The sequence below is a fragment of the Helicoverpa zea genome, chromosome 9 (assembly GCF_022581195.2).
Source record: "Helicoverpa zea isolate HzStark_Cry1AcR chromosome 9, ilHelZeax1.1, whole genome shotgun sequence".
Lineage (NCBI taxonomy): Eukaryota > Metazoa > Arthropoda > Insecta > Lepidoptera > Noctuidae > Helicoverpa > Helicoverpa zea.
The window spans coordinates 5416532-5443841 of NC_061460.1; the positions used below are offsets into that span (position 1 = coordinate 5416532).

The 27310-nt window shown below is 37.3% G+C and overlaps 1 protein-coding gene and 1 long non-coding RNA gene across 2 annotated transcripts; one reads left to right on the forward strand and one right to left on the reverse strand.

Moving 5' to 3' along the window:
* The first annotated feature begins 1500 nt into the window (after positions 1–1500).
* On the forward strand, positions 1501–19147 carry LOC124633253 (serine/threonine-protein kinase ATR-like). The gene is made up of 29 exons (XM_047168425.1): positions 1501–1637; positions 1785–1910; positions 1990–3457; positions 3536–4102; positions 4182–5652; positions 5824–6026; positions 6247–6383; positions 6471–6560; positions 6650–6834; positions 7063–7181; positions 7294–7397; positions 7671–7861; positions 8240–8379; positions 8772–8930; positions 9315–9541; positions 9843–9996; positions 10157–10267; positions 10528–10694; positions 11001–11130; positions 11397–11557; positions 12266–12422; positions 12858–13097; positions 14659–14896; positions 15234–15479; positions 15742–15898; positions 16052–16116; positions 16269–16452; positions 18327–18513; positions 18846–19147. Exons 1-29 carry the CDS (start codon positions 1501–1503, stop codon positions 18972–18974), a joined length of 7650 nt encoding a protein of 2549 aa, XP_047024381.1. The 3' UTR covers positions 18975–19147.
* On the reverse strand, positions 12186–26516 carry LOC124633254. Its single transcript, XR_006984714.1, has 2 exons — positions 26369–26516; positions 12186–12411 (listed from the first exon to the last, which is right to left on the reverse strand). It is a non-coding gene; the product is annotated as an uncharacterized LOC124633254 (long non-coding RNA).
* Positions 26517–27310: the final 794 nt, after the last annotated feature.

Here is a 27310-nt window from a genome sequence, read left to right on the forward strand (position 1 = left end):
GGTAAATATAGCCACTGGAAATACTCGTATGCCGTGTCATTTCACGTTCTGTCAAATGAATGAAAACGTATATTCCTGGCGATGAAATAAGCCCAAAAAATGCGGTGATTTTTGGCCGACTCGCTACCTGCTTTTGCCGATCGCCGAAGACCTAAAAAACGGGATTAAATTATCTGCTACCGTGGCCTTACCTCGCCACTTGTCGCGAAAGTACGAGACTTACACTCCCGAGTGGTACCCACCTACATGGTGCCTAAATGGAATTTTGGAATGCAATATTTAAAACAATTTAATTGAAAATGAATAATAATTTAATATTGTCAAAAGTGAAACGATTTACCATATGGAAATCTTGAATTTTCCACGGAACCCCTGAGGGCCTGTCACGGAACCTCAGGGTTCCGCGGAACCCCATTTGGGAACGGCTGATGTAGACGACTGAATATAGTAAAGTATAGGTAATAAGGCCTTAAGCGTGCAAAGTAGAGCAGAGGAAAAAGAATTTGCTATTTTTTTCTAGCTGTGGCTCCTGCCAGTACTTGAAGAATTTCAGGCCCAGTGGGCCCTGAAATCTCACCACCCACACCTATCCTACACTACGTTGGCCGCGAGCGATTTTTTTAGTGACTGATGCCTAGGTATCGCCTTTAGTGTCTAGGTATCGCCTTTAATGTGATCGGCATTCAGAAACGGAATTAATAAAGACGTTCCGACTATATAAGAGGCCGCCCATAAGGTTCTTCGGCCTATGAAAACTCAAACTCAAAATCGTTTATCTTTCTTTCAGAAACACTCACTTTTTTTTAAATTAGGTTTCAAAACAATTAATTTTGTAAGGGTGCGTCCACATCTGGCGAATGCGCCGCGAATGCGCAGCACGCGAGCCGATCGCGAGCTGTCCGCGAGCTGCGCGCGTGCATTTTTGTTCGTGCGCCGCTTCTGCGCCGCCCGCGCGCAGCTCGCGCGCGACCTAAGCGCCGCACGCGAGCGGCGCGCAGGCGGCGCGCGACGTCTGCCATCTTCGATAGTACTGAGCCAATATACGGAACTGTAAGGGCGAGAACTGATTGCGCGCAGATCGCGCGCCGCTCGCGCGCTCTATACGAGCCTTGCGTGAGTTGCGCTAAAGAGGCGCACCGAACTATTGCAGTGACTGCACGCGCGCAGCTCGCGGACAGCTCGCGATCGGCTCGCGTGCTGCGCATTCGCGGCGCATTCGCCAGATGTGCCCTAAACGTTCACAAAAAATATGTAAACGAGAATATCATCTTTATTTTTCACATACATTTTCGAACGTGAACGCAAAGGAAACTGGCGGGAAACGCGAATCAGCCAGTGTCTGTCAATGTCATGCTTTAGCTTTATCAATGTTGTTGTTTGTTTCATAATTTTTAATGTTTTGCCTGTTAAATAAAATTTATAAGCTGATTACGAAGTTGGAAGTCTTATATTAAATAATTTATATTCATGCGAGTGGACGTTATTTAAGTAACTGCTGAAATGGAGGACGATAATCAGGATGGCCCATTTGCAGTGTGGCAAATGTTTAATGCTCCCACAATGGTTCTATTTAATAACTTGGAGCATGCAGCTGAAGGTTTGGACAGGCTACTTACTTCTATCTTGAAACTATCAGGGTAAGTCACTCAAATTTGATTTTACAGGACGAACATGTAACACGGTGCCTTTTGAACACAAATGCTGAAACTTTTGTAAAAATTAAATTCTAAGTACAGCGAGAACATGTTTTTCTCGTTAATTAATTTGTCATGTTGTTCTTACAGAGATTTTTCTGAAGTGTTAGTTCCTCGGGCAGGATCCTCCAAATATCCAGACAGTTATTATCATGCATTCAACACATGGCTTGTCGGTAGATTATTTTATGTGTGGTCTGTTGAAGAATTAAACAGGTAAACATTACTATAATTTTCAATATATTAGATGATTGTGATGGCAAGAATGTTCATTGTGTTTACTTAAATTTTCTAGGATTCATGCATCAAGCAAGGACGCTCAATTGAAAATTCTAAACATACTGTGCATGAATGCTGCATCTTTTTATAATAGTTTGCACTCAGAGTATGTTTCTGTTTTAACAAAACTAATTCAGTACTACAAAAGGAATCAAGGTGAAAAACCAAATGAACTGCTACTAGAAAACTTTACATCAGAACAAATAGAAATACCCAATGTACAACTTAACTTGGAACCTATTTATGTCAATGTTAAAGACTTGCAAACATGCAAAACCTTAATAGATTTAATATTACAGCTTCTGGCAGAGACTCTAGCAACAAATTCAATTTATATTAACAAACACAAGAAGGAGTATAGCGAGCTGTTTACTGATATTCTGTACATGCTTGAACATTACAGTGCTGATTTAAAATTGTACTCCCTCAGGTTTTTCATAACCTTGATAAGTAATTATGAGCAAATTGGCATTTGCAAGTTCCATCAATGTTTCCCATCAGTTTATCATGATCTGCTTTACTGCTTAGAAGCTCTGTTAAAGTCATTAAACATATATTTTGAAAAAGGAGAAATAGATGCCATGTATTTGGATGTCTTAAATAAACTAATGTGTACCTTTATGAAAAGCAATAGTATACCTGATAATGAAATTAAAGAAATTCTTTTGAATATTTGTACAGTCATTCTAAAGACACAAGGAAATAAAATATTCAGTAATGATTTGAAATTAGAATGTTTATCATTGAGTAGAAATGTTGATTTTCCGAGAGATTTAATAGATGTATCAAGTATGGATGCAAGTGAAATTGATGTTATAAGGCAGAACTCCTGCAGACACATACTGGCACATGTTAAATCGAACTTAGAAGGGAACGGACCTATTGACTCTGAAGGGAGTTGGTTTTACAAACAAGTTCTACATGTAATAAAATCAATAAAAGCCTGTGAGGACAGTAAAATTGATATATTTTTAATAAGTTACCATTTGAAGAGGTGTTTTTCTTGTTTGGGGATACTGCAACATGTCAAAATTCAATGTGAGCAACTGCAAGAAAAACCTAAGATTGAGCTGCTAGCAAAAGAAGATATTCATACAATTTGGGGAGCATTATCAAAGCTGATTGGTCATAACAAGAGCATAATTCTAGGAGACATTAACTGTACCAAATTGTATATGGATATCCTATTGAGCACTGTTATTTTGTACGAAACACCCTCTGGAGAAGATTATGATAAAATTCTTCAACTGATTTGTTTACAAAGTAGCACACAGTTCTCCGAACACAGGGTCATCAATAACTTTGGTTCATCAACAACTGAAATAACTTCAGGATACAGTGACAACATCAAATCAATGATCCTGAAATATATGTTAATAGTTCACCTGATTCTTAAAGTTAAACCAAGTGATGCATGGACCCGTATAATGCATAATCTGATAAATGGTTTTCTTAAAAATAAGACTACAAACATGTATAATGAAGTTAGTATTTATTCATCAATTTGAACCTAATGTATCTTTCATTAGACACATAATTTACTAATTTTTAATGTTTTACAGGTAATACCACTATGTCCACTATTGATGCTAAATAAAATGATTTCTGCAAGTAAACTCATAGGTGATCTATTAATGCCAGCATTTCTGACAAAAGACTGCGATATTCAGACTGATGTGGCCTCCGTTCTACCATCCATTGTCTGCATGTCACTGGGAACCTATGAAATTGTCATAACTATACCAAAAAACTGTTTTGGACATTGCATATTTACAAACAATGCTATAAATCTACTACTCATATGTTCTAAATGTCATATGTTAGACAAAAATATATATTCAGAAGATTTTCTGGCTACAGTCAATCAACATAAAATTCAAGTTTACTCTGAGAGCAATACTTACAATCCAAATCAACATTCAACGATAACAAGTCTTAAAGGCTTGTTTGCAAAGTTTTTGAACTGGAAGCAGTACACAGTTCTAGAAAGCAGTGGTTACTGGGACTTGCTTGGCAGACTTTGTCATCATTTCTATGTACTCAATTATGGAGTACCTGGTGAGATTTTGAATGAGGACAACAGTGAGCAGGTTCTAAAAGCCTTCAGACCATTTATTGATAATACTTGTGTGAGTACCTATTCATTGTTATTTGTGAAAAATTTCTTCAGTTTCATGTGATTTGTTTCAATATTTTTTCTTATTTCAGGTTGAAGAAGACCCTGAATGGAATACTCACAAAGACTCAGCGTTTAGCTTATGTGCCAACGTTCTGGTAAAGTCAACAAGGGCTAGTTTAGAAAATAATGATAACATGTATCAGACTACCACACTGAACCTCATAAAAGATTTTGGCTTGTGTTCCAATGACAAAGTAATTTTGCCAGTGACAAAACTATTTGTTTATTTTATAATGCATCCGCAGTGTTCTCTTGGACCAAAAGCTGTGGTTAGTCTGAGGGATGTCTGTGAGTTCCATGGGTATACACCCAACCAAGTTTACCACCGATATAAGAAAGACTACTGTAAGCTGTTTGTTGAGTGTAGCTTGTACAGTGGCAAAGACTTTGCTATATCACTCCTCAAAGTTGTGAGAGCTTTCGGCTTCGTTGGCTACAGAGATTTCATTTCTAAAGACGTACATCACTTCCTGCCATACTTGATGCCATACTCTGTAACTATAAAAGAAGTTCCGTCTATGATTGAAGAAATCGCATCCCTAGTACAGTGCTCAGTTTCAGATTTCTTGATTGAAAGATTTCCCCACATTTATGTTCACGTTTCTTTAACCGAGTCCAACGAAGTACAGAAAAAATGCCTCGAAGTTATTGCGAAGCTTACCAAAACTTCTGTATTGAACTTAATAAAGAGGCATTTTAGAGTAATATTGACGGAATTTTTGCTACAATATTGCTGTGATGCTGAAAAAGTGTTGAAAGCTTGCAGATATTTGGCTTGTCATGATCCCGATGTGTCAACACCAATTGGAACTATGACTATGAGTACATCACAAATTGCGGACTTTTTGAACCCGAAGTTTTTAGGTGTCCTGGCTTATTTTGACCACAAGTTAGTTAACGCGAAAGTGGCGTTGTCGGTGAAGCGAAAGGCACTAAAAAGCTTTCCGGACATAATGCAACTGATGGGAGTAAAATACTTGACGCCTCTGAGGTTCAAGGTCCTGGCTACTCTGAGATCTGCTCTCCATTTGGCGAAGGAATTTCCAAAGATTCTTGCTGAAGCATGGGGCGCGTTCATTCATAACATTGATACCATATCTCTGGGACCTCTCATGTCCAACTTGGCAGTATCACTGTTACAGCAGTTGGAATACGCACCTTATGAAATAAATAAAATATTCCACTACCTTGTTCTGAACAATGAGAATTTGTTGAGTTCTCATATATCCGACCTTTTCTTCTTAGAAGATACGAAAATATCTGATAAAATAAAGATGGTTATAAAGAGACATGTGAAGAGGACCCAGCCTGATGGGTTTTTGGACAAGATCAAGTGGTATTTGCAGCACTTGAACCATGACATACCCTGTATAAAGGCGTATGCGTTCTCACATCTGGACAAGTTGCTGAAGGGCAATAGGTCGGAGATACATAAGGCTATATTTGGTGGCAAAAATATAGACCCTGTTATTGTGGAGCTGATAGACTCATTGCTATTAGGTGGGTACATTTGAATCAAGCAAAATGTATTTTTATTTCGGCTTAAAAATATAAACTTCTTGGACCATAGATTTTGACTAGATATATACCTCTACATTTATTCCACAGTTGTAACGATATTCACCTTTCTAAGTATTGCGTTTCGTTAATTTCTGTTGTTTTATATTCCAGGTTGTAAAGACCCGGACGCTAAAGTAAGCCTCTCAAGCGGTGCGTGTCTGGGCCAACTAGGCGCCATAGAGGCAGGTCACTTGCCGCGGCAGTACGTGCAGCCCGATCGCTCGCCCTTCGCCTTCTCTATAGGCGATGACTGCTTTGCTGCCACGGCGTTAGTGGAACTTTCTAGAGCTTTCCAGTATGAGAAGGATACCATGGTATGTTGTGTAGCAAGATTATCTTCATGTGTAAGGACTTTCCCCCCAGATAATTTGCAAAAAAAAAACTCCGCACCTTAGCATCCAGATATCTGCAAAAATATCCGATTACTATTGTGAATTTGAAAATATAGTTCCTACAGTAATGGCTCAGCGTGTGACCGCGCACATCTTACATTTATTAAAGTTTAATATTAGTTTTGTACATAATTAATTTCAGAACATGGACTGTTACGCTTTAACGATTCAAGAGATATTGAAAATTTATGATATATCGCCTACTGGCAGCAAGAAAGATGTATGGGAGAGTTTTCCTGAACACATGCATCAAATTATGCATCCTTTACTAAGTTCAAGGTACTATTTGCATCTTTTCTGATTTAAAAATGTGTTCATTATTTTCGTGCTTAGGAGTAATCAAAGGCCATATTTTTTAATTTTCAGGTACACTTTGGCATATCCATCCCAACCAAAGAAAGCCCATCCATTGTTTGGTTCGACTTACGCAACTACCTTTTTAGAATGGGCACATAAGTAAGAAACCATTATTTTCGACTTAATTACATAAAATTATTTTTTTTTTATACAGAAATATTAAAATAATGTACTTATTCATATTCTAGTTGGGCTGGACAATTAATTCCGCTGATAGAGTCGGAAAGCATTCGGGAACTCCTGCGCACAGTGCACCCGAGCATGCGTCGTGACGTCAGAACGCTGTTTCTGTTTCTACCTTACGTTTTGCTGCACGCGGTCAAGTCTAAGAATAATGCGCAGTACATACAAGAGGAGATTTTAGCTGTCATAGGTAACTAGTAAAATTATAAACTGTATGTTGAGTACTATATAACCTTCGAAAGCGGTTTCCCGGTACTTAAAGTGTAAGCTACATTACTGCCAACCTTAATCAAAATCTATTCAGTAGTTATTCCGTGAAAGAGTTACAAACATTATACCTACAAATATAGATACAAACTTATACTGATACTAGTACATATATACCAATACCTTCGTAAATTTTATGAAATTGTTTCAGGTCTAGAGAACTTCGAAACTGAAAATGCAGTGTCTATAGAGAGATACAAATATAAAATGCTACGACATATCAGGATGACTCCTAGCATCAACTCTGTACAGACTGAAGAAGGCAATCAGGTAACATTTCCTTAACTTCACTTGGCTGTAGGAAATTCAACTCACTGACAATAGATATAAGGTTGATTTTAAAATTACTATGTATTTGATAAGTATTTTTTTATTTTTTCAGAGCAAATGCAGTAAGACAATATACACCCTACTGGATTTCTTAAATAGATGGTTACTGGAGTGGTGTCACTCAAAGCAGCGTCCGATGGAAAATGAAAACTATAAGTACGTAACGTATAATGTAAAACCTGATTAATTTGATTAATTGAGCGGTTGCCTGTACCTGAACAAAACTGTAGGTATGCACTGCGATGATATCCTACTAGCTTCCACCAGCGGTTTTATCCATGACCCGTGGACACCGTGGTAACTTCTCGGCGCAGCCGTATAAAAAGGGGCTTATAGCCTTCCTCAATCGTGAACAGACTGTTCAGCTTTATATTATTAGTACATATAGACTAGTAAAATTGTAACATCGAACTTATTATCAATTTTCAGAGCAATATCATCATTTCTAGACAAATTCGACAAGCTAACGATAGCTCGCGGGAACTTCGTTTGCGGCGAGTTGGAGCGAGCGCTGCAGTACCTAGAGTTCTACATGGACGAGAGGAAAGACAAGATGCAGGAACAACTGCCCTTCTTAGCCGAGATATACGCCTTGTTGGATGAACCCGATTCTGTTGCTGGTATGAATTTGTATTATTTTATACATTTATTCCAAGTTTCTATAAGATTTTGTCTGGCCATCTCATTCAATGAAAACTGTAAAGCAAAGGAGGTTTTGTTTAGTTCCAGGTTGATAGACATGTACTCCCTATAATATGAATATAATGATTGTAATTTTCAGCCTGAACTTGACATTAAAAAAAAAAAAGAAACAGGCTTGCCTTTACTTTCAGTGCGTCCAAGTATCTCATTGACACAGACAGAAACTTAAAAATTTGTTGAACACGTGTCTAAAAAGAAAGTGACTGCGAATCGGACCTTATTTCAACGTGATAATCTGTTATTTTTTAGACAAGTGTTCAACAGACTACAGCAGACAGAAAAAACTTAATTTCCAGGTATATTATCCATGAAGAGATCTGAGCCATCTCTGAAGGAATTGATCTTAGCTCAGGTAGTGACGGGCAGGTTACAAGACGCAGCGCTTTGCTACGAACGATTGGCACAAGAGGGCCAGTTAGATAGACATAGTTTACAGGTAATTTCACAAAAAAAAAGACATTTGTGATTTTTCAAACTTTTGCTTGAAGTAGTGTTTATTTATTCAATGATAGATATTTGAAGAATGATAAAGAGTAATGAATAATAACCTGAATAGTTTTTATCCTCAATTATTTTTCAGCCATTGTTGACCACAAAGACCATGGTCTATCTGACGTCATATGTTAATAATATAAAATCGGCTCCGAAACTACTGATCCAATTCTTTCACTGTTGGAAAGCTGCAGTATCCCCGAGTAATATATGCTATATTTTAATCGAGTACGAAAACTTTCTGACGCAGGAGAAACGGCGAGAAACATCAAGTAGCTTAGCTTCACAAGAATTTTGCCCTAACTGTATTACTTACTCTTTGATGTATTCCTTCAGGGTATGATTGACTGCTACCTAGGCCTGGACCAGCCGTTCACAGCATACAGGTTACTCAGTGAACATGAAGACGAAGACGGTATGAAGGAGTTGTCAGCTGAACCGCTGTGGCGCCTCGGACGGTTTGAGGAACTTGATGAACTTTGTAAGAAACCTGTGGTAAGTTGATGAGGAGACCTTATTGTTGACCTGAGTACTTCATCATCTATATATCCACAATAAATATTGTATTGGTTTGATTCGAAACTAATTTCTCCACACGAGGTTTTACCGTGGCCCCGCCGGGGCTGCGTGATTGTTCTGGTACATATAGGGCTCAAGAAGGAACAAGGTGGTTAGTCAGTAAGAGTCTAACGCTGCACCTACAGTGGGATCATTTCATGATTTCCCACAAGAGAAAAGGTCTTATCATGGCAACGTGTCAGTAGTATTCGGGAATCCATTCAGGGCTCATCAATTTTAGAGGTTTTTTTTTCAATATAATATAATGTACTTATATTTGTAAATACATAAAAATTTTAATGCAAGTTGTATAAACCACAGCCACCATCCAAAGAGAACTGGGGTCTCCTAATGGGTCGTACTCTACTCGCGTATCGTCAACAAGACCACGAAGCCTTCACCATATCTTGTAAAGACACTACAAGTAGATTACTAGCTCAGATGGACTGCGAGAGTAAAGGGGAGAACGCTTTGAGGAGCGGGTACCAGAGTGTGCTTGGATTACATATTATTACGGAAACTAGTCACGCTGAAGAAGTGTTGCAAAGGTATGTATGACTTCAACCTTTATTACACAAGACCGTAGTATGGTAGTAGCCTTCATTCTAAAAAAAATATGAGATTCCTCTATAGAATTGCCGTCGCTGTGCCTCAAAAATATTATTAAGAATTTATCACAGGATAGAAGAACGTTACCGATCTTGTCATCGAGTACCTATCTTTGGCAATACTTACTGGTGATTAAAAAAACTCGAATTTCTGAAAAATAACTAAAAAAAAGAAAACGTTCTCAACTTACCTTTGGAAGTCCGAAAAGAGGACCGCAATCTAGTTACAAAATTTTTCCAGATTAAAAGATCACAACGATGGCGATCGCCAAAGCATAGAGATTTTGAATCAGTTGCTGGATGAATGGAGACGACGTCTGTCAGTCGTGCAGTCTGACGTCAGAACTATAGAACCGCTGCTAAGGCTCAGGAGGATATTGTTGCAACAAACACAGGTACAAAATTATTTTCTCTCTAATTATTACGTGCTTTTTAAAAGTATATTATTATGAATTCATGAGACGTTATACTCATTTTTCTAATCTGTCATCGAGTTGCATTCTGGTACGAATTCATGAAATCTGGTTATTTTCTTATTTAAGTGTATGATTTCAGCAATTATTGGAGCCAACGCATCCTTTAACAGCGGGTCGTTTGAAGGCTTGTATAGGGGACCTCTGGTTGCAAAGCGCTAAACACGCCAGGAAAGCTGGAATATTCCAACAGGTAATTCTTCTTCTATATGTAATTTCAAAACCAGAAAATAAATCTAAAAATAACCTATATAATTTTTATGGTATTTATGGAATGCTATTCTCCCCACCTAACTTACTCTATGTCTTACCAAATCTTAAAGACTAAATTTCATTTTCAAAGCCCAGTAAATGCATTTTTTATAGAAATCGGTGTGTTTTTTTTGGTACAACCATAGTTTAATTATCCAGTAAAAATCTGGATACACAATTTCTCATTAACTTTTGTTCCAGTCATACATGTACGTGCTGAATGCTGAAGAGTACCAACCCGAGGAGTTGTTCATAGAGAAGTCCAAGATGTACTGGGCGCGGGGACAGCACGAGCATGCCTTCACTACGCTGCGGCGGGGCTTGGACGATACGTATCCTATGTTGGAACAGCTCAATAATGATCAGAGGTATGTAAAAAAATGTGGATATTGAAATAAGCAGCATATTACAGATTTTCGCAATAAAGGTTGTAAAACATACATGTCTAGTGAATAACAGGTCTTACTGCAGGATGTAATAACTTGGAACAATACCTACCAAAACAATCCAATGTATTATTATCCGGGAAATGCGGCTTCTTTTACATATATTGAAACAGATTTTTTTGCATGTCGCTGTGTATAGAAACATTTCTAGTGTATTTTATATTCGGTTGTTTTTGCTTGAAATAAGACACCGACAAAATGTTAAACTTACTGTATATTTAACTTCAGGAAAATATGTGCTAAAGCAAAACTACTGATAGCCAAGTATAACGACGAGACCACTAACGTTGACGTTGACGTCAATATCGGATACTACAAGGAGTCTGTTGAAGTGTTCAAACAGTGGGAGAAAAGCTTGGTAAGTGCTTCGTAAACATTCAGACTTGTTGTAGGCTGCATCTACACGGGCAAGTAGCTTGCGCATGTTGAGGCACATGCGCAGGTTACATGCAGTTTAAAAACGTGCGGGTCCAGCGACTCGCGCATGTACCAAAGAAAAATACCCACCCGCGTGCTCGTGTCACTTGCGGATGTAAACTTGCTCCAGCTACATCGTATAGACGCAGCCTTAGGTACAATTGTTCTTGAATATAACTTACTGATTGAATAATAAATTTTTCACAGGTATGCCTAGGAGCTTACTACGAGAAAGTAAGCACGGGCGACGGTGTCAGCACCAACACGATGTGGTCGCGGCGCCTGTACGCGCTCAACAGCTACGGCAAGGCGCTGCAGTACGGACACAAGTATCTCTACCAGAGCATGCCCAGGATGCTCTCTATATGGTAAGTGTCAGCACCAACTCAACAGCTACGGCAAGGCGCTGCAGTACGGACACAAGTATCTCTACCAGAGCATGCCCAGGATGCTCTCTATATGGTAAGTGTCAGCACCAACTCAACAGCTACGGCAAGGCGCTGCAGTACGGACACAAGTATCTCTACCAGAGCATGCCCAGGATGCTCTCTATATGGTAAGTGTCAGCACCAACTCAACAGCTACGGCAAGGCGCTGCAGTACGGACACAAGTATCTCTACCAGAGCATGCCCAGGATGCTCTCTAATATGGTAAGTGTCAGCACCAACTCAACAGCTACGGCAAGGCGCTGCAGTACGGACACAAGTATCTCTATTAGAGCATGCCCAGGATGCTCTCTATATGGTAAGTGTCAGCACGACACAAGGTTTAATCCCGCCAAACTTAAAGACGGCTCAGAATATCGCGAAGCTGCGCAGAAACTAATTATAGATTTAAGGGGGTCATTCTGGTGTAGGAATAACACCTCAGACTCAGGTACGTATGGCACCTATGCTCGGAAGTTAGTTGCAATCCGCCATTAACATTGGCGAAAAATATATTAAATCAGAATAGACATATGAAGATGAAGAGTATAGATAGACATAGACAGTATAGAACTTTTTATACTCAATTTAGCATTTTTCTGGAGATGCTGATTTCCAATTTTAAAACATTTTTATAATTTTATTTCTAGGCTAGAAGTAGAAGTAACATCGACAGACACGAGCGCTCACTCGGTGCTTGCTCAGATGACGGAGATCATCAAGACGTACTCGGAGAGACTGCCCCTGTATTTGTATCTAACGGCGTTCTCGCAAATCGTGTCTAGAATCTGCCATCCTGTGAAAGAGGTAATTATAAATAAATAAAGGTCGTTTTTTGGATTTACTATAATAAGTTTTAATTAAAATTTAAATAATATCTAGTCTATGTAGTAACTTTAATGATGGTAAATAACGCTTATCGGAATAACTATTAATACAATAGTGAAAAAATATGTTATTATAAAGAGGTATTTATAAATTGTATAAATCAGTATTTTTTCATTGTTAGGGATACAACAAATAATTTACTTATTCACATAGCTTATAAGCTACAAGTCTGTTGTGTCTATGGCTCCATAGAAACCTGTTATTGGCTACAAGTTTTTAATGCATGAATTATTGTTTTTTATAACTTTTGGTTTCTCCAAGTGGTTTTCCCAATTTTGAATACCTAAAAATAAAAAAAAAATCTATCTTGTTTGTATCAAAAAGAATCCTTAGTAAAAAAAACTTATCTTCCAGGTCTACCTACAACTAAAAGCGATAATAGTGAAGCTAATCCTAGCGTACCCCCAACACACTCTTTGGATGATGATGAGCGTCATCAAATCCAGTTACCCTCAACGTATCAAACGCTGTGCCGATGTGTTCACTGACCCGAGGCTTAAAGAGCCTAGCATGCTCAAACTGATCAGTGATTTCACTCAACTGGCTGAAAAATTAATTGAGTTGTGCAATAAACCGATTGCTGGGAGTTCTTCGGTAAGTTGTAGTATTGTTTATGTCTAGGAATATCATTTTCATCATCATGTACTGCTCATACCTATGTTGATGATGTTGACATCCTCTTATCCCTCATCAAGGACTGGAAAGCAAGTTCGATTTCCTTCCAGCAAAGACCAGTGTTACGTTATTACTTTCAATATTCAACTCTATTTCTATCCCGTATGTATCCTTTCAAAATGCAATCTTTTCGAACGGCTGACCACTGAAAATGTCTAAATATATAGTCATGAATTGGTATGCTTATCATAAAAGTAGATTACGAAATCAAGTGATAGGAAACACAATATCTCCTTCAAGAAATGGGCAGGAACTTTGTACAGCAGTTTAAAGTCCTTTTTGATATTATCTCGGTAATGATTTTCGGCTCTTATTAGGTCCCTATTTATTTCAATAACACAGATAGCGGTGTCTTTGATCAATATCTTTTCGATGTTGTATTTCAGTAATTAATTATAGAGATATTATTGCCAAAATTGATTGAATGTGATTCGATAATAGTAAAAGTGATCATTATTAAATTCTTATCTCTATACCCATTATGGTAATCCTCACTTCCAAAATTAAAGTAGTAGTGAGTATTGGATTATTATCAGTATTACCAAATATTTGTATGAAAAAACGAGACTGACTAATTTGTGGTAGTCTACAAGGCCAGGTGGGGTCTCCTAAGTATGATCAATGAATGATGGTCACTTATTAGAAGTAGTTAGCGTAATTTTGTCTGGCTTATTGATTACCGCGGCGGTTTTAAGTCACGAACCATCTTGTGACATATAATATGCAATAAAGTTATTGAGTATTGAGTAATATCTTTATTATCAGCATTTAAGAATCGGCAGACGTTATCCAAACGTTTCTAAAAAAAAACTGTATGAACAAGTGTCAGTTCACATTTTCCAACACACGAATAACTTCGTAAGGACTGAGAGCAAATACATACTTTAGGTACATACATGGAGAGTCCTAATGTACTCGCTCCCTTTTAGTAGTATCTAGTATTGTCAAAGTGCGCTGTACCTACTTGTTTTTTACGTACATCAACGTACGATTACAAACTGTTACGTATTTTTGGAATTTCTATATTTAATCATGTTGTTTATACAATAATTCTGAACACGCTAACAAGAACCTCATAAAGTTGATCTATGACGACACTCAGTTGTCGGAATGCCCATAATGTTTGGTTTACCATGATGGTGTCAAACCGAACTGCAAATAACTACCATATTTATGCATAGTGCGTAATATGTACTTTGTTGTTGAATGTTCCTTACGAATTTATATCCTTATAAGTTTACTGGGAAAACTTAAATTGTTCATTACACTAGCTGTTAAGGAGTGAGTTACTGAGGCTGCTCGCCTACTCTGTGACCGGTTTTTAAAGGAAAAAATAAAACATTTATAGCAATGTATAGAGCAACGCGTCCTACAAAAAGTCGTGCAGAAAATCCTATTCAGAACTTCCTACAAAAAAATACAATGACCTCTCACATAACATCACAAATCATTTATGTCGGCAATATGCCTTTCTTTGCAGACAACAACAGTGACTGCACTAGTAAGGTCATTGCCCCGTCTCCTTGCTGGTGAAAACTTCAGCCACATAATGATGCCGTTCCAAGAGTTCTGTAAGATCGTGCTGCCGTCCAAGGCGGCACGACAAGAGAGGATAGACTTTAACATACCCACCGAACCGCCCGTGTATATCGCTGGCATTGAGGAGCAGATTAGTATATTGCCTTCCTTGCAGAAGCCTAGGAAAGTTACTTTAAAAGGTAAGTGATTAGATTTATATACATAGGTAATACAATTATATAAATAAGGTCCATATTGCTACTAGCTAGAGAACTACCGGCATTTCATATGGAATATTAATAGGGATTTGAGTATTGAGATTTGGCTAGCCACTATCATTGGAGCGTTTTACTTACATGTATTATCCTGTGATGTCCTAGTATATTATGTAAGACTTGGTACATACAAGTTAGGTGGTTTGTTTTATGATGCAAAGCTTATTTTAATCAAAAAACTAAACCGTCTTCTAAAGCAAGCAAGCATAAGTAAATCTTCTTTAGCATCGATATTTTTCTTATTTTCTTTTTATACCTTTAGGTTCCGACGGCAAATCCTACATAATAATGCTGAAACCCCGCGACGATCTCCGCAAAGACTATCGGCTAATGGAGTTCAATGCAGTCGTGAATCGTTTCCTACAAGATGCGCCGGAGACCAGACGGAGAAGACTTTATATACGAACTTATAGTGTGTTGCCTTTGAATGAAGAGTGTGGCCTTATAGAGTGGGTGCCCAACTTGGTCGGACTCAGGCCGATACTGATGCATATTTATAAGCAGAAAGGTAAGGATACTAATTTAAACTAAATGTGAAATACAGTGAAGTTTTTGAAGTCGAGATCTATAGCTACATGTAAGGATCGGGATTGAAAAAAAAATATAATTTTGCCCCTCATGGTCGTACAGAAATGTCATATCTTGCTGAAAATGCTGAAAATCTTCATATTTTAAATACTAAAGTTGACGTTTAGGTAATTTCAAGGTTCACTGTGTTTTTGGGTCACTTTTTAAAACACTAGAAAACAACATATATTGTTTTATCTCAGGAATTCACACAAGTAATCGTGAGTTGAAAGAGATGATGTGTGCCAACAAGGACCCGGTCGAGAAGAAGCGACGGATTTACGAGAAACAGTTGCTACCGCGACACCCGCCTGTCTTCCAGGAGTGGTTCCGAAGATCATTCTCCGATCCTTATGGATGGTAAGTAAATAATTATGTAATTTTTGGAAGACATAATAAAAATGTCGTGTTAACTTAGTAGGAGCAAAATTGACATTTGATTTCTTAAATCATTATTTATTCTTTGCTCTAGTTACCTATTGTAATTCTGAACCTTTTCTTTTAACTCTGTAGGTATCAGGCAAGATCAGCTTATATCAGAACTACTGCTGTGATGTCTATGGTTGGATACATTTTAGGTAAGTTGTTCCGTTGTTTTCCGTCGCTACAAGCTACAGACGCGAGCATCGACAATCTGTAAAAATTTCTTTTTATAATGATGATAATGGAAGCTTGGAACTATTTATTTCAAAATTTTTTTTTCTATGAAGATCTCAATCATTGTTACCAGGTTTAGGAGACCGTCACGGCGAAAACATTTCCTTCGACTCAACGAACGGCGACACGGTACATGTGGACTTCAACTGTTTGTTCAACAAGGGAGAAGCATTCGAGTGGCCCGAGCGGGTTCCCTTCCGACTCACCCATAATATGGAAGCTGCTATGGGGCCGCTCAAACATGAGGGAATGTTCAGGTAGGATTATAAAAATATTATCATATATGGGGGTTTAAGAATATCTATAATTCTGTAGTAGGTAACACGTAAATTAAAGAGGTGCAATTTTCTTTAGCTAGTAATTCGGACAGATTTTTTTAAAATTATCATAAATCATAAATCATAAATCATAAATCATTTATTTTGCTTGAAATATGGTTTTACATAAGGTGTTAACAATTATGTAAGTTGTAGTGTACAAAACATATTTCACCCGTATTACGGGTATGCAAAATATGGTTCTTTAAAGCTAATGGAATTATACAATTATCTGTTTAATTAATATATTAATCAATTAAATTAATTTTTAAATTAAATTATTGGTTAAAAAAAAAAGGTACGGCATTTAGTGGGCACCAAATCGACATGTACTTTTGTTGAGAAACTCTTTAACACTATAAAAACTCTCCTGGATTAGCCACTTTCGAAGGGCAGTACAGAACTTGTTGTACGGCAAGTCAGTCATTCCCTTAGGCAGAGAATTATAAATTAATGGAGCCATATAGGCACAGTTTTTCCTAAAAAGCTCCAGCTTAGGGACGGGCATTTTTAAGGGAAGGCGATTAATTTTGCGTCTAAATGTGTTATCATTAGATATAAAAAGATAACCGTGGTTTTTAACAAATTTAGAAACTTCATATATGTATATGCAAGGTACGGTTAAGAGACTATGTGCCTTGAAGATAGGTTTACATGATTCTGTCCAGCTCATTCCGTACAGTGCTCGAATGCACTTTTTCTGTGCTATAAATAATCTAGCAATGTCGCAAGAATTCCCCCATATCACGATGCCGTATCGAATTATAGAACATACGTAGGCATGGTATACCATAATCGAGGTATGGCGGCTCGTCACGTCTTTCACTTTTCTAAGTGCGAAAACGAACTTGTTAATTTTTACACTTGTTAATTTTTTATTAATAAATAAGTATCCCTGATTGCTGTTGCGATGTCGTAATGGCAAGGGATATAGTATGTAAAAATGTGTACGACATATGTGAGAAAATAATTTTTATGATCAATCTTTCCCACTTTTTAAAGTAACATAACTACGTTGAAGTAGTATAACTTTAAATATGTTTTTACGCTTATTTCACAGTCGTGGCATTTTAAAATTACCTACATTATAAATGAATACAATTCAGTGGTGTGATTATGTAGTTCTCACGAGATTGCGCAAAATTACCTTTGTACCTTATATGCGGAAGATAAATTCTTTTTTAATTTAAAAATATTCCTTTATATTTATGTACATTTATGTAATGAATTTTACCTCTAGATTTTTTGATCTGCAAGCATCTTAATTTCCTCAAGACTAAACGGTAACAATCTTAACAATTCTAAGCGGAAATGTCAACAATATAAAACTCTTTCAAAACAGGAACCTTATAAGGATGTCTTTGTTTTTTCCTTGTAACTTTGCTATGGAAACCTTAAAAAAAGTTTTGTATTCACCCGTGTATCTTGTTTACCCGACTGCCAAGAAGTGTATCTTGTATGAATGTAACAATCTTTATTACCTCATATCCTATCATTCGTCAGATCAGGGTATCATTGGATTCGTCTCTATTACCTAGCTGTTTTTGGATATGACGTTTAGGCTGCCTTCCCACCTCCAATAGTCGGTGACCGATTTTTTGTAGGAGAAAAATATAACACGCTAATAGCAATAGTGCAAACGCATACTTCCTACAAAAGTCAGACCGAAAATCCTAGTAAGAACGTCCTACAAAAAATAACTCCGATTTAATCTGACCTACAAAAAGTATGGCGGAGGCGACCTTAAAAAATAACTTCATATCGTCTGTGCGATGCCATAGACTGAGGTTAAGAAAAACCTTTATATTCAACAGGAAAAGTTGCGAAGCAGTAATGCGTGCTCTTCGCGCGCAAACCGCGGCACTAATGTCAGTGATCGAGCCGTTTGTGTACGATCCGCTCGTCTCGTGGGGACGCGTGCGGCCCGTCGACTGCGGCGAGCGGACCAACGAGCAAGCCTTGCAGCATTTGTTGCATATCAAGCAACGGCTCAATGGAATGGTAATTGTTTAGGTCTTGGTTATAGGTCATATATACTATATAATATAGTTCTATGACTATCATAAAAAGGACTGATTAAAAGGAGGTTTATTAAAGATGAAGAAGAGAAAAGTTCCCATTTTCTCGCGTAACATAGAGTATATTTTGTCATGGTACGGGAAGAAGTTTCCACATAACGTGGGTGAAACCGCGGGAAACAGCTAGTAATCTTCAAAACAAGTCTGTTGAAAAAATCGAAAAAGTATACTGTAAATTAATATCTAATTTTGACGCCATTCTTAGAATTGCGTCTCGACTACGAAAAAGTTATAATTATGTTGTTTTTTCTCAAGGTGAGGACGAAGAATAAGCAGCTATCACTGTCTTTGTCTCCTGAAGGTCAAGTGGAGCACCTGATAGTGGAAGCGACCAGCATTCACAATCTCTGCCAGATGTATATCGGATGGGGACCTTTCTTGTGAAGAAAATCTTACTATTGATACCAAATATAGTGCCTCAAAAACTGTGATTGTAATAGTTTGTTAAGCTTAAATATATTTGTAAGAGTAAAGTTCAGTCAAGTCAAAAGACTATAAAATTGCACATCACTTTTTGTACCTTAATGCAAGTTGTAAAATAAATGTTCATTTTCTTACCTGGTTGTTGTTTTTCACTACCTATCATTTGCTCGTTTCATTGGTTATATAGTGTAATGAAGTTATGAACTTTTTCCTAAATCCAAACCAAAAATAGTGCTTTTATAACCACGTAGCACAATTTATATTTAACATGTTTATGTTTATTACCATCTGTAGTGTATGCAGGTACATGTGCATCATTGTATAGGTTATGTCATTATTATGACGCCTCGTGCGCATACGTCACTCGGTTATAAATACCGGATCGAGCGGTGGGGAGTCAGTCGTTGTCAGACTGTCGACCTGTGTGGTGGTGCGTTGGCGAGTCGATTAACATAATAAAATGAGCGTACAATACATTGGCGACGAGGATAAAACCGTGAGTGTTTGGACCAACAGTTACCTATTATCTAATTTTTATAATTTTGAACTACCTATTTGTTCTGTGATCCAGAAAAATATTTGATATACAAGGTTATACTAAATAATTTGTCCTATTCATGCCTATACCAAATTAATGTATGCTAAATAAGCTTTGATAACAAGTAACCTCTGACCGATGTTAATATTCAATCATATTAAAAAGTGCAAAAGGAAAGAAGGAAGGGAAGAGAGTAGAATGACAAAGTATACATAACTTTTATGTTCATGTATGTATCACCCGAATTGCAAACAAATTTTAACCTTTTTACGTAATTCTTTGTTTAAGTTTACCTTGCTACAATTCTAATGGAGTAGCAATATTTATTGCAGGTGTTAATATTTATCAAATGAGTAATTTATAATACAAAATCATTGCTTGGTGATCAGTTTACTCATTCTTAAACCTGCATCAAAGTTTATTCAATAATAGGCATTTATTGGAAGCAATATAAAGTTGCTGGTTGTTGAATTGTCGTCAAGACGATTTTAGCAGTGGTGGGATTTCCTAGAGGATATAATACAATAACCTATTTGCCTTATAATCAATTGTGTTTAATAATTGTTGTGCTTGCATGCCAACAAGGCGGAATGTACACGGATCTTATTATGTTGTTTACAATCCTATTTTGTAAGTGCCTGCATTCTAAGCAAATAAAGACCTATTCTATTCCAAAAATCTGCTGGTCATTAAATTGACAGCTTGACGGTTAGCAGTAGTGTATATCTACTGGTCATTAGATTGACAGCTTGGCAGTTGGCAGTAGCGTGTATCTACTGGTCATTAGATTGACAGCTTGACAGTTGGCAGTAGTGTGTATCTACTGGTCATTAAATTGACAGCCTGATTGTTGGCAGTAGTCTATATCTACTGGTCATTGAATTGACAGCTTGATGGTTGGCAGTAGTGTGTATCTACTGGTCATTAAATTGACAGCCTGATTGTTGGCAGTAGTCTATATCTACTGGTCATTGAATTGACAGCTTGATGGTTGGCAGTAGTGTGTATCTACTGGTCATTAAATTGACAGCTTGGCAGTTGGTAGTAGTCTATATCTACTGGTCATTAAATTGACAGCTTGACAGTTGGCAGTAGTCTATATCTACTGGTCATTAAATTGACAGCTTGACAGTTAACGGTAGTGAACGTCTACTGGTCATTCAATTGACTGTACACGCATAAATTATCTGGCGATAGTTGTCAACTACTGCAACAACTAAATAGTAAAGCTTGATAATTTTTATATTTTCTGTGTCAGAGTCTAGTCAACAACTTATACCTGCTATATTGTTCTGGTACTTAACTAACTTAATTCAAGTGCTTGCAATATAGAGGATATTACAAGAACAAACTGGTGGGTTATATACTCAACGGTTCTACAAATGACAAACATGTGCTAGGTATCTAGTTTAACAAACAGCACATTGAGGGACCGTAGTAGGTTGGCCATGTATGTTGTAGAACTCGCCCAGCTATACTGGTATGTATTCACCTATGCACAACATCCAAGTCCATCAACACCTCTAGTGGGTTGCCTACCCATAATAGTGTTAATTATAACAGTTGCTCAGTCACCCTAGGTATAATTTCAATACTTTTACTTTATTTTGCTGTATTAAAGAGGTTGTTATACAACAGAGATATTCCAGAAGATACAGAACAGTAGAACAGCATACAAGCAGCAATACTAGCTGGAAAATGTGGATCAAAATTTTGGTATTCAATAGATAGAATCTTTGGTAAACATGCTAGCTCACAATTGTAATTTCAGTACTTTAGGTTGATATAAAACTCTTAGATCAAAAGAATATGGAACTAAGCATTGGAGCAATCTGTGATTTATTTGACAATGCTACTTTATCTACCCAACTGCCTCGTTGGTCTAGCTGTCGCAAGCGCGGCTGCTGAGCACGAGGTCTCGGGTTCGATTCCCGGGTCGGGCCTGGAAGTTGGTGATTGATACACCCGTGCATCGGAAAGCACGTAAATGTCGGTCCTGTGCCTGATCTCTTTCCGGTCGTGTCGGATTGCCGTCCCATCGGGTTATGAGAGTGAAGGAACAGTGAGTGCACTTGTGTCTGCGCAAATGCTTGTGCACTATAATATGTCCTGCGCAGTTGGCTAATCCCCTTACGTGAGTACAGCCGCCGTAGCCGATAATCGGCTAGGAGGACATCATCATCATTTACCCAACTGGGCCTTCTCATCTGTGACAAAAAATCTTTTAAGGATGATACCTGGAAGGAGTTCCAATGTAGATACTTACTCTGGGAACTGTCTAATGATGATTAGCTCATGGATGATTGTTGCAATCAAGTTCTCAAAAGTTGATGATTGCGTGTGCTTTTAAAACCTTCAAGATTCAGGCTTGAATGAATTTTAATTGGTATCTTAGCCTCTTTTTTATTGATTTACATTGGTGTTTACAAATAGTTTAACAAAGTGGCCCTCATTATAATATTGTTATTTGCAAATTATGTTTTACAGTATTGCAGTACCAATAAGCAGTATAAGTACATTGAGAGTTGTGGAAGAATATGCTTCCATAGGGGCGAATAACATAACCATATATGAACATATATGAAACAGAATCCATTTATTGATCTCAAGTTAATAAATCATCACATTAATATATTCTTGAAGTGCACACCTACTTGTAATATAAAGTTGTGTAATTTCCTCAACCCATCCCATAAGATAAGATCCATATGGGTGGTGGGATGGATATCTATTAACAAAATAATGTCTTGTGTCCATAGCGTTAGGGTTAATAATAATTGATCTTAGAACACCAATCTTAGGTTACCGTAAGACAATTGGACTCGCACGAGAGGTAAAGAACTTTATCACTATTTACATTTATCGACATTTATTACTCTTTTGTGCTAATTAAACTACACAGTTGCGTCGACATTTGGTTAATAATAACTAAAATATTAGAAGGCAGTACTCCTTGATACGGCACGTATTGTGAGGAGGTTTCTGTCTCTGGGACCCTAACCACCGGTACCTTGGACCCTGTGCCCGATATCGGTGGTAACCTATTTTTTATATTTTTAAATGTTTTTTATTTTTATATTTAATATTTAAAAATGTAAATTATATGTTCTAAATAAATAAATGACCACTAAAATATTATTAAGTTCCTAAGTCCTACTGCAAAATATAATCTGAGTAAGTGTTCCTTAAAGTATAGGAAGTAAAATTGCCCTTAGTCACCAAATCGTTTAAAAATTTACTGGGGTGCTGTCCCTATAAAAGATAATAATATTTTTATATTCTGGTTGTCTAACTGAAACAACGTAGATAAAGTCAGCTGCAATAAAGGGTAAGCGCTTTTGAACGAAACTATAAACATACTTATGCAGCCAACTATACTTACATAAAAAAAAAATATTACGTTACCTATACGCGGTCATGAAATTGGAAAAGCGTAAAATATTAAAAATGGAAGCAGCACAAAGCTGATCATCAAATTGATGAGGTCAAGTATGACATGAGAGCAGCATAGCTGCTCATGAAATTGAGATATAGAATTAGAATCCCACATTTATCTATGTGTAGACAGATGTTTTAGAAAGGTTAGCGGTTGTTTTGCAAAAGGAAAATTGCATCGACTAGAAAACTGTTTGTGAGCTGCTGTCACCTTGGTGAAAGGAAGAAGAGCATGAGTTGAGGGTCAGGGACTCTTCTATTTTATGGTGATGCAGAATGTCACAGCTTCAAAATATATAGTGCAAAGTTAGTGACACCTGTTAAAGTGCATTCGTTGCATAATATGGTTCTAATTAGTTAAAATCTGATTCGTAATGTTACTTTACACCTTCGTTATAATCAATATGTAACCATGATACTAAAAAGCTTACCATCAAAGCATAATAATTCTTTGACTACTTAAATTTTTGAAAACCACATTAGGAAAAGCAAACAAACATTACAGAACGCAATGTCCGGTGATAATAGTGTTCTTGGATGCCTAACCGAAATATAAGTATTCCTATCGCACTATTATATGCAGTAAGGTATTCATATGTTGGGTGTTGAATGCTAAGAAGCTTACAGTTTCTTGACTAGATATTGGACATACATTGATGTAGGGTATTTAAAGCCTATATCAGAATTTCAGCGAGTGTACTAGCAGAAACGTGCAAAGTACCAGCGCTGATCAATAGGGTTGAAGACCAGATTGTTTGTTACATTGCTGAGATAATGATAGGCTTTGATATTCCACTCTCAAATTAAAAACTACATATTACCAAAATTAGTTGAGTTAGCATTCTCTTGCTTACAAGGCACACAAAGTACTTAACTCGTACATAGAACTACAATTTAAACCATTAAATTGGTGACAAAATATGTGATCGCCATTAAATTGGAGACAAAGTATGTGGTCACCATTAAATGGGTGACAAAGTATGGAGTCACCATTAAATTGGAGACAAAGTATGTGGTCACCATTAAATGGGTGACAAAGTATGGAGTCACCATTAAATTGGAGACAAAGTATGTGGTCACCATTAAATGGGTGACAAAGTATATGGTCATCATCAAATTGGAAACAGTCCATCTAGGTCACCATTCAATTGGGACGATCTTATGTGATTACTTTCCTCGTACGGCTCGTACGGTTTTGAATGAGTGAAAAGCATTGATGAGGTACCCTAATGCCGATCTTTTACCTTGGAACAATGCATTCTGTATCAGTTTTAAGTGAAGTCGAACCAAGCAAGATGAGTGCTCATTATCTGAAGGTACAGCAATATTTGAGACTTGCTTGATTTCACATGGACTGATTGGCGGGATGTCTGCCAAATGGACGGATCATCTCTAGTGTAGATATAATACAGGGCCGGAACAGCGGCTACAAAACCTGAAGTTAAACTTGCCGGCCTGATATCACTGCTACGAATTTGTCTTGTTGACCCTGAAGCAGATGCTGGTATGTTACCGTCTGCAAAGGGACGGATTTTTATTTATGTTTATTTCACAAGGGAAGGGATGTAGTGTCCTGCAGTATCACCGATATCTGTCGTCTCCTTAAATGGAAAGGGAAATGAAATGGAAACGGAACAAAGTAAATCAGTTTGATGGCAGTGTGATCGGTGGACTGATCTGATAGCGTGGTTTTGTTGTGCTGCAGGTGTTTGATAGATCTTTAAGAAATTACCAAAATATTTATGAGTTTGATTGTTGGACTTTTTGAAACAAGGTTAAAATCAAAACAACAAGGGAGAGATGTAGTGTATGCAGGTACATGTGCATCATTGTATAGGTTATGTCATTATTATGACGCCTCGTGCGCATACGTCACTCGGTTATAAATACCGGATCGAGCGGTGGGGAGTCAGTCGTTGTCAGACTGTCGACCTGTGTGGTGGTGCGTTGGCGAGTCGATTAACATAATAAAATGAGCGTACAATACACCATCCTTGATTATAACAATTATTAATTCTGAAAAGAAAATTCTTATAAACAGTAAAGTAATTACGCATCCTCGTAAAAACAGGTTTATTTCCGACCTAGAGAATAAGGCTAAATCTGCTACCATACCTTTTCATTACAGTCATTTTCATAAAAGGCAACAGACACATGTTTCCTACTTAAATACCGACATCCCGAGTTGAGTAATGAGTTTTCCAACGCCAGATAAGTAAATCACTTGGCAGGTGCGACGAATAAAGAGCATTGTTCAGAGTCTATTGTGGTACATTCTCGGTCTATCGGATCCACGATGACTTTTTCTTTGCGTGTTATGAACTTCATTATTTATTTCGCGGTCAACGCAGCCTTGTTTTGTTTCCTAGGTTGTTATGATTGTGATTATTTATTTTAATTTGTTTATTACTTATTTAATTTCTTTAGAAAGAAATATAGATAATTTATTTTTCATACAAAAGGCTGTTCGTAATAGGTTCATGCCATGTACACACGTTTAGGAATTGTAAGCGTAACAAGCCTACATAGGCACAGATTTACTTTTGCAATAAAAATAAACGCGGATATGAAAAAAGAAGTCATAAGTATCTACCATACCTAGGTTTATTTCCGCGTGAAGGGAGATCACGTTTTATTCAAAACGTAGCCTGTGTAATTTTGTTCTTCTGGTATAAAATAGTGTCGTTATTTCTAAATTAACACCACTACTTTGCATGTAGATTATTTATGACATCATCATATTATCTACATCAAATTCCCGAGATGTTTTGCTAGGCAATAGGTTTAGATATTTACAGTCATTTTTTTTACGAAATTGCGTGTACTGGTACTTCGATATGAAAGACAGTGTGGGGGGTTTCCATCGAAATAATTTCGCTATACATTTATAGAGCACGTATTTGTGCGGAGCAATCTAATCGCTGATAGCTGAACGGATGATAAATATTCGACCTCGTTCATTGTGAATTCTTCACGCGTTTTGGGTGACCCTTCCCTCTAGGATTGTCCTCAACGCTTTGTGGATCATTTATTTTTGTCAACCTTCATAACATCTCGATACCGATACATAAATAAAATATTTTCTAGCTGCCGCACTTTCTTTGGCTTTGACAGAAGCAAAATATTTGCCGAGGTAAATATTTAAGGAACATTATTCATCTATTATGTAAGGGTTGTAATAATGTAACCATATGCACAGATGGGCTATTGTAAGCCTCCCCTAATCCGAAATGAAAAGAAGTCTTCTCTTTATTCTTGAGTGATTATATTAAAACATGTATGAAAGACTGGCCTATTATTTTAAAAGGGAAATAAAGAGGGAGAGTATGTGCACATCAAACAGCTCTTTGTATTAGCTTCATGTTTTATGGAAACATTTTACCTCGGTCCGGCGGCGGTCGACCTAGTATCGTTTAGCGCTGCGCGTGTAGGTAGCTCGGTTGACAGGCAATATCCGGATGATCCATTGTTCACCTCATTGCGGATTCTGAACAGCGATGCGGTCTGGCCTCTCTCATTCAGCTCCTGCTTCAGCGCTGAGGAAATAAAAAAACTGCAAATAAGAGAAACGCATTTTAGATCGAACCGGATAGAATAACAGAGGTTAAAATCCATTTGTAGAGAATTTCTGTATCTTGTAAACTGATCGGGGTCCGGTCAGGCGAAAGCTGCCCCTTTTTCGCAGATATTCGATAAAACTATTTGTGAGTTTTCTGGCGTAAGTATTCTTCCTTTATTTTTTGCTGGCATCCGGCTGATTAAAGCATCTTCAAATAGCATAAGTATACCCAAATGGACGTTTCGGTAATGAAGGAAGAATATAATTTCATTTAGCTAACTGACCAATAACAACAAGTCATGTTTCTGCCATCGACCATCAGAGATCGAGACAAAGTCTTTAAGCTATGTGAAAGTGCATTCATACGACGATGTCTGAAACCGTCTTTACTTAGCTTGAACGTGAACAGAATACACCGTGTTTCATATTACAGGTACAATAAATAAATATATACTATAACAATAAGTTATAGAGACATGAAAACATATTGTAAAGCGGCGAACACACGGGAAACGTCGAAGGTATTGTCTCCTATCATTATATTGCCTGGTGTGTCAGTTATATGCAGGTCATTGCTATTACCGCACCATTATGTAGGTATGTACGTAGGTTTAGGTGTTTATATATAATTTACTGCCACACTCAGAGTCGTTTAATGATTACTTAAGTCACTCCTTAGTGACGGAATGTCATACAAATCCTTCACTAAGGAATGGCTTAAGTAACCATTAAATGACTCTGAGTGGGGAGGTTATTGTAAAAAAA

Bases quoted from the DNA above. Each gene is read 5' to 3' on its own strand.
- LOC124633253 (XM_047168425.1), top strand. From the start codon at position 1,501: ATGGAGGACGATAATCAGGATGGCCCATTTGCAGTGTGGCAAATGTTT. The intron at 3,458-3,535 runs GTTAGTATTTAT...AATGTTTTACAG, and splicing joins CTACAAACATGTATAATGAA to GTAATACCACTATGTCCACT. The intron at 13,098-14,658 runs GTAAGTTGTAGT...CTTTCTTTGCAG, and splicing joins CGATTGCTGGGAGTTCTTCG to ACAACAACAGTGACTGCACT.